This window comes from Acanthisitta chloris, unplaced genomic scaffold (genome assembly GCF_000695815.1).
Source record: "Acanthisitta chloris isolate BGI_N310 unplaced genomic scaffold, ASM69581v1 scaffold2367, whole genome shotgun sequence".
NCBI lineage: Eukaryota > Metazoa > Chordata > Aves > Passeriformes > Acanthisittidae > Acanthisitta > Acanthisitta chloris.
Window position 1 is genome coordinate 76,094 of NW_008682987.1, and position 8,611 is coordinate 84,704.

Sequence of the window (8,611 nt, forward strand, 5' to 3'; positions counted from 1 at the left end):
TCAAACAAGTCAGAATCGGTCACAGTATGATTTCATGGGCTGTCATGCTGGGAAAGAGATCTCATGCCCCCAGAAAATATCTTCCTGTTTACATCCTTATGTCAGCTATGACAACATCATAAATGAAACACTGCTTTGCAGCAGCATTCCAAACAGCTCCAGACAAATTGCTCAACTCCAGCACAGTATTCACTGGGACAACTACAAAACAATCCTGTCTGAGAAATGTACCTTTCAACTCCTACAGCTTTTCTTCAACTCCTAAATCTTTTATCTGCACAATATCTGCAAGACACTCTTCAACTTCTACATCTTTTTATCTGTACAGTACCTACAATATGAACTGAATTCCTCCACAGAAGAGGCAAAACATCAGTTTAAAGGACTTGGGAAAAAATGTAGTTCTCTGAAGAACATTTTAGAGGCTTTTTGTTGCTGTTGGGTTATTCTGGCAGTTTTGTCTGTGGTTTTTTTAATGAGTGTTTGTTTTTTTGTCTTCTTACATGCCTCTTAATCTTCCTCAAGACAACGATTCCAATCCTTACCTTCTCCCATGGGATAACTCATTGTGCAAGACAGAGCAGTATGCAGGAAACACAGCTTCACCCAAATGAAGGCCAATATGCACACCGAGCAGCGAGCGGACTGCTGTCAAAGAGACCACGCCACTACTGAGTCAGCCTAGTTTTGCCTCCATGACAATACTAATTTGGATTTCTTTGCTGTGCCCAAACTCCAGTTTTCACAGAAAAACAATCACCTCAAACATGTCTGAAGCTAGCACTCCAGTTCAAAAGTTGTTGGGGAGTAGGCCAGAGAAATAAAAATGTTGTCAGTAGCACAAGTCCTTTCTTTAAACTAAAAATAGTGTATGAGACACTATATTTGAAGGTTATCACAAGGAAATGGATTCAAATGGCACAGGAAAACTTAAATTCTGGTTTTCTTAAGTCTCATTAATTATCTTTGCAGTCCTAAAAATGTTCTTTTAGCGTCATTCGCCATACAGGGATCTGTTCCTATATTTTCGTAAGAAAAAAATACCTGTTCTGTGATAGGATATTGACCCTCTTACATTTTAACCAGAGAGCTCTTAATTGCTTGATCTAATAAGGTAACTAAATATAGTCAGCTATCTTTCTCCATAGGGACCATCATTACAGGCATATAATAAAAGATGCTGCCAGCTATTTGTCAGGTATTTGCCACAAGACAAAAAAGGCTGCATAGATTCTAAACCACGGAGTGTCTGATCAGACACAGACAAGGCTTTGGTCACTCCTCCAATGTGTAGTTCTTTTTCTTTGCCTTCATCTGTAACAGTTTTCCATCTTTCACAAATTCAGCCTCCTGCCTGCTCCCCAAATGTTTCATAGAGTCACAACCCCTGACTGTATCCAGTCACAAAAACCCTGCGTTACCCAGGCAATCCTAACTCATCTCTGCCAGTCACACAATTTGCCTCTCACCTGCCTCTTGCCACTCCTTATGCCATTATCAGTATCCCCTAACCACTTCCTGAGTCGCCTTTGCTTCACTTCTCCGTATCTCACTTCCTCTGCCTGGCCAGTCCAGGTCATCCTCTCCTTCTCTAAGCTCCTTGTCAGGCCTGTCAACTACTGATTACAAGTCTTCTAAACACTCAGCACAAGTTACATGGTACACACTCCTTCTTACTTTTTTCTTCTTCCTTTGGAGAAGCTTCTGTTACTCTTGTAACTCAAACAGTTCTAGTAATTCCTCCTTATAGCTTGAGATTTACCTAGACAGTCCTGCATTCTGTCCAGGTCTGCTTCTCCTCTCTCCAGATCCTGTCCAGCTTTCAGCCCATCTGTACTCATGTACAACAAGTCTAGATCTGCAATTTTGAGGCTTCAGCTTATAGTGCTAAGCACAGTGCAAACAAGAGCAATCACTTCAATTTTTATCTTCAGTCCTGGATCAAAACATTCTGCTACTTTGTTAGGATACCATCCATACAACCTTGATCACAGCAGTGTTCACAAATGCAAACCCAGGCCATCTATCTAAACATTTTGGTTTTCTAGTTTCACAAATCCTCCAAAGCAGAGAAAAGTCATCTTAAAATGCCACAGCTATTTTTAAGGCTACAGTGACTGAATTCAAGAATGACAATAGGGGGTACAGATTCTACAGCCAGGAACTTGCAGCATTGCTCTCACTGACTACCCTGCAACTTCCCATACCGCTTCAAGCAAAATTGTTTTCTATCATAGTCACAGAATATATATATAAATGGTAACATTATGCCAAACCTCAATAAAATTATCTTGTTCTTCCCGATTTAGACATTCTTCTGCTGATACATTGCATAACTCTTTCCTGCTGTGTAGCAGTGACTTCATAGACTGCAGGATACTCTCACTGAAACTCTGCAAAAGAAGTTAAAAAAAATTAAAAATAGAAGCGCATTTTCAGTTTTGGATACATGGTCCATCCATTTAGCCCCTGCTCCCGTAGGTTTCCCTACTCTAATCACAATTTCAAATTACTTTGTATATAAATCATCAGGTTTGAAGGTTAAATTTACTTCAGGACATGAAACTGAAACGTAATTTGTTTTCTTCAAGCAGTAGTTTTATTCCAAAATAAGTTGTCCATTTTGTATTTAATAAAAAAATTATAGATGAGAATGCACAGACTTGGAAAAAAAAGAAATAGATGAATCTAAGAAGAAATCCAAATCCCATCTATTCCTTGCACTGAAGCCTGTATATGAAACTTGTCCATCAGCTTTTCCTTAAGAAGTAATTTCAGCCCAGAAAAGTAATGGAGGTGACTTCAAAAGTCAGAGGGGAAGAAAACAAACAAATCCAAGAAAATCCACAGACATTCCTTCCCACTCCTTGAAGGCTATGAAATAATTGTAACTTAATCCCATGTAAATGCCTCTTGTAACACTTCTCACCATTACACTTATGCTGACACTCAAGCACCCAGGGATGGCTAGAAAGGCTGAAGAATATGACATTCTCCCAGTGTAACAAAGTCCAGCAGAATAAAAGAATCTACACGACTGTTCTCTGAAGTCAAATAAGACAACAGAAAACAACAAAAACTGGTTCGCTCAACTTGTAAAAGAGACAATATCCCCTCAACTGTTTCAGGAAGTCAGCAAATTTTATTTTTTAAATTTGAAATTATCACCTTCTCTAGTAAGTTGTAAGGTTCAGAACACTAATAAGATCATCATATGGTTAAAAATTGTTAATCCAGTTAAATAATTCTCTACAAGACTGCTCTGTTAAAAATGCCATGAGAAATCAGTGTGACCAACTCATGACAAGGTATTTAACACTCACAGAGCTTCTCAAACAATAAACAGAAATGCTAGGCAGCCAAATTTAGTCAATGTTTTGTGTTTCTGACACTCCCACAACAAAACCAATCCCTTTATAGCAAAAAGTGATCATACATATTAAACATCAAGATAGATTTCAGTTTTTCCCTGTAGAAAAAGCAGTATCAGGAACTACTACACAGGAAGCCAAATTATTAGAGCAGGGCCAGCATCACCATGCTTGTACTCATGGCAACACAAAATTAGGAAAGCACTTCTAGAATGAACAGACAAAAGCAAAATAGAACTTCAGAACCCTTGAAATTACTGGAATACATTTCAGAACATTAGCAAACAAAGCTTTGACTACCACCCCAACAGCCAAGGCCAAGTGACATTAATGAAGTCAAACCAGCAATTTTTATAGAAAAGTAACAGCTGAACTGTTTTAAAATGCATCGTAAGCAGTTATTGGGTCATCTGAAATAAATTAATAGAGCATTCACCTAATTTCCACTTTTATGTATTCCCTTGCCTCCACATGCTTACTTGCCATTTAATTCCACAGTTTAGTAATACATCTTTGTTCTTTCCAAAGTATGCTGACAGTGTCCTTCTCTTTGATTCTCTGAATCTTCCAAACCTGTAAGTGGCTGCAATAACAATATTGCCCAAAGACTGTTCGCCAGTAATTCCTTCACTCGTCTTGCACAAAAGTAATTTGTGAAGTCAAACAAGCATGTTGAAATGTCTCATTTTCAGCTTCTACAATAATTTAATCAGTCACAGCACTCAAAATAGTAATTAAGGGAAAAAAACCCAGTCATATGATGTGACCTGCTAATTTTCTGCAAGTCTGAGAAGGGCTCCTAGTTATTATCTAGTCTGCTTTTCTAAAGCTACAAACTATTACATACGCCTTATTTGTAAGCAAGGATTTTTCCCTAGTTTAATGTCTGAAAGACAGAATGGATAACTAGAACCAGAGTATCATGTGAGGAACTACTGAGGTAGTATTCTCCAACATTTTGGAGAATATTAAGCTAAAGTGGGAGAAGAAGAAAGATGAAACAATTGGGAAAATCTCCCTAAGGTCTGGAAGAATCAGCATACAAGACTATATGCAGGTCTAATGGCATATCCATGGTGTCACTACATAACTGAAGAGATATTTTTAAAATATCTATATTTAAAATGAGGAGGAAGGAAGTGATGCATGTTTTAAGATCATATTAATGAATATGAAAAAGTTCAGAGTGTGGAAAGAATAAAGATATGGAAAGTAACAGTCACAATACATACACAGATAAAAAAAATCTCATCTATCTGGACTTCCACAGATTATTTACACTGAAATATACGAAGAGCTAGCAAAACCAGACAGAGTTTACTAAGCGAGCTGTTTCTGGAAAAGAAGACTTTGCCGGAATGGGGATAATAAAGGGGTGTTTTTGAGAATAATTGATGTAGGTCAGTAAGCAACTTCCTCACAACTTCTCTTGAGACTGATGTCAACCATCATCATCAATAAATTTCATGAGGGAAAAAAATATGAGATGAAAATTGATGATAATTTGAAGTAAGCAGATGTCATCAGCTAAGAAGAATAATAGCAAACCATACAGCAAGAACTTGCTCAGTGCAAGAGTGTTTTAATAGGGAACCATAGACTTATGTCCTTACATGCAAGCTTGAAAATAGGATTGCAAATTCACAAGCTGGGAAATAAAAGACCTGAGCTGACTTCTTGATCATAGGATAGCAATGAATGAATGACCAACACGATACAGCCCTGAAAACAGCAAATGTGCCTCCTCTAGTGAAAAAACTGACATCAGAGTCACTGAGAAGGACATCCTGTGTAATTGCACATACAGTATTATCCACATGTAAAAAGAAGATTAACTCACAACAAGCACAGAAAGTAGGACTATGAAGGATAATCGCTGGAATACAGAGGCTTTCATACAAAAGCAGACTAAAACCTTAGTTTACACAGTTTCCAAAAGCAAGGCTAACAGAGGACAGATCACCAATTGTAAAAAAAAAAATCACAAGGGTGAACATCAGCAAAAGAAAATAAACTATTTAAGAAGAATAATGACATCCATGAACGAATAGGTATAAATTTGCGGTGAGTAACCTCAGCCTAGAATTCATAAGATTGTTAGCTATTACCACAGTGTGGTTCAAAAAGACTTAAAATCAGCAATACACTTGGGTTCTTTTTTTTTAATCTCCCCTCATTAATGAGAGACTATATTCAATAACTTTTTCATATTCTTATCCTTCTCAAAATTGTGCTTGTGACAGCAAAGGACTTGACCCAACTGAAAAGAAAGAAATCCTCCTGTCCAACAGACAATGACAGCAAGTTCGCTCACAATCCCAGACCAGGAGACAAAACTATCATTAGAAACTGAAAACTAGCAAGTTCCCAAGACTATTAGCTTAGTTTAGGTAAAGACAAGAGGGTTGTCACTTGTTTTTATAAACAGTACAGCTACTTCCAATGTACACTGACATATGGGCAAAAAACACCCACGCAACCTATAAAGCTCGTTACTAGTCCTGTGTACTCCTTCTTCACAGAAATGTGAAAGTCACGTCTTGCAAGATGTTCCATTTCAATCCCGACCACAGATTTAGAAGCTGCTAAGTTGTGCCAGGAGAAAAACAAAAATATTATCAAGGTGCTCAGACCTGGACAGCAAAAATCCTTGTCACACCTCTGGCCTAACACTGAGCAAGCCAAAGATTTGCACTGTCCCCTTTGTGTTCAGCAAACCAAGAAGTCATTACCCTTCACAGCACACTGGAGGAAATTCCCTAGTAACTGCTCTCTAACGTTTCAAACAACCTGGAAAATGCCCCAATCTAGAGATATGTCGTTCAGTGCTGGAGAGCCATGCTAACTCTGTGGTTTAAGGAACAAAGGCAGCTCTCCCTAATTTCATGTGCTGGAAGATTTAAATGGAAGGAATATTTTGAGGTAATTTTGTAAAAATAGAAAGTTAGGCTTTAAATGTGCATACCACAACTGTGTGCTCACTTTTAAGAGCTACTACTGCAACGCTTCCTGCCAACTATGACAAAGTATTACGAAGAGGACAGGATTCAGATTGCAATCTTCTTCATGCTCATCTTCAACAGAAGATGAAACATAGTGGGATTCTGAGCATGCCACTGCCTGTCTCTCTGAGAAAGTCCCACATGATACAGCCACCCCTCAGGGAAACATCAAGAGGAGGCAGCCACAGATCAGAACACTGGAGTCTGGCTGCATGAAAATGTAGAATTCTGCAAGACACCTAAGAGGGGCTGAATTCATGTTTCTAGAACCACACAGTCCAGAATGCTCAAAGGCAATTAATGGAACAGTTCACACAGCTAATATTTTAGGCAACTATTAGAATCAGTGAGGAATCACTGGTCATTGCCATGATTAGAAAGATGTTTCTGTAACTCATAAGTCTAAAAGCCTGGGTGTGGGTGTGTGGGTGTGTTCATTTTGTTTTGTACATTGAATCGAAAAAGGAAATAAAGAACAGATTAAAAAAAGTTCCCCAAAAGTCAGGTTAAGAATGCAAAATTACTTGACTGTAGTTAAGGAACTCTATTTGAGTGGGAGAGTTCTCATAAACCAACAAACTACAAGGTTTTATATCGTGTGTCTTAAAGTGAAAGAATATCCCCCATAAGTGTAAAGTGCTTAACATATGGCAGTTAATATTGCACGTCAGGACCTGGAACAACTGACTACCTGGCCTGGCAGCCTCATAAAGCTTTCCTTTGCCTTCAAACAGTTCTACACAACATATATATCACAGACACCATTTCCTTAAAACAACAAATCTGCTTATGAAATAAAATAATGCAATTTTCATGTGACAAGATGCTTCCTTGTTCAGTTTCTCTTCTTACTGCTGCATGCACTTGCAAATAGAGAAGTTAGTAGCAATCAGAGAAGACCTAGAAAAATACTCATCTGTGTTTACTTTGAGAAATACAACTGGATAAATAAACTTGTTCCTTCAGGATAAACTACAACTTTCATTTCAGTAATACTTACAGAGGTTCCAAGAAAATGTGAGAAAGAGTATTTATGTTCTCCATGCTAAAGTGACAAAACTTAAAGATTAAAAAAATAAATACAGTTGAAAAAAACCCACTAATACAGTTTGTAAATGCTAGACATATTTTCACCAAGGCACTTGCTAGATGTTCATGTAAACAGAAGGATAAACCAGACATGAAACCAGGATCTAAAGATAAAGACATCACAAGTAAGCCCTGACACAGACTTCACACAACTTGAGGCCTATATATTTATATTTTATTACATACAAACTCAAAAAATCTGTTCTAAAATAAAAGCTGTATTAGAACAAACAAGGCAAATTCTAGGAAACGAACACACCATGATTTCATCACATCACCTTGAAAGACAAAAGAATGCACCCCTTTCTTAAATTGTGCTCAGTTCAACTACACTAAACACACCAATGCATAATTGCCTCCTTGAAATGTTAAGACAACCAAAATTAAAACATTTTTTAAAAAATACACTCAAATCCCCCCAAACAAACCAGTTCACTTGGTTCACTATTAGATCAAAAAGATTTGAAACAGTTGTTTTATTTAAATACAGATAATTACCTTTTTCACAGATATTCTTGGTTTCACTCGATTGCCCTGAGCTCTGGCGTACATATCCATGATCTTATCAATCTTAGCATTCGATGAAAGAAGTCAGCTCAAAAATGCCTATAAAAAAGCGTTTATATTTGATTATTTTATGTTTACCCATTTAGTTTGTATCCATTTTGAAAATGCAAGTAGACAAAACAAGAACTAATTAAACCAATTTAAGCATTTTAAAACTGAGGAAGATTGCACAGCACACCATCCATACTGCCACTTGCCTTCGAAAAAGTTCTGCCTTAACAATCTCCAAACCGACGCGTGACATGTAGAACACACACACTGCAGTCTGTTCCATCTGTTTCCTTCATCTAGATTTCAAGGCTGCATCGGGGGCAGGAAGGAACATTACATTACATATTGTTTCACTATTGCTGATACTCTTGAAAGTTTATGAACCAATTCCTGTACCATACAACCAGCTGCAACTACCCTTCGACAATCTCGAGAGGTAAATGTACTACTGACCCACTCAACAAGTGGCCTACTCATTTCTGTCAACTACCAGTACTAGTGACAAACACATGTGACTCCTGTTTAGGCCAACAAGAATCAACAGCCTTGTTCTCTGTCACTGCCCTGGGCAGTGCAGTCTCTGCTGGCAAC

At 37.8% G+C, this 8,611-nt stretch overlaps 1 protein-coding gene across 1 annotated transcript in view; it reads right to left on the reverse strand.

Moving 5' to 3' along the window:
• The window catches only part of AKAP11 (A kinase (PRKA) anchor protein 11), a 31,052-nt gene extending 23,032 nt beyond the window's left edge, over window positions 1-8,020 (reverse strand). Inside the window, exons 1-2 of the mRNA XM_009078722.1 lie at window positions 7,961-8,020; window positions 2,277-2,393 (exon numbers count right to left, since the gene is read on the reverse strand). Of these exons, the coding sequence (XP_009076970.1) occupies window positions 2,277-2,393; window positions 7,961-8,020 (177 nt within the window). The remainder of the gene's footprint in view (window positions 1-2,276; window positions 2,394-7,960) is intronic.
• Between the last annotated feature and the right edge of the window lie 591 nt (window positions 8,021-8,611).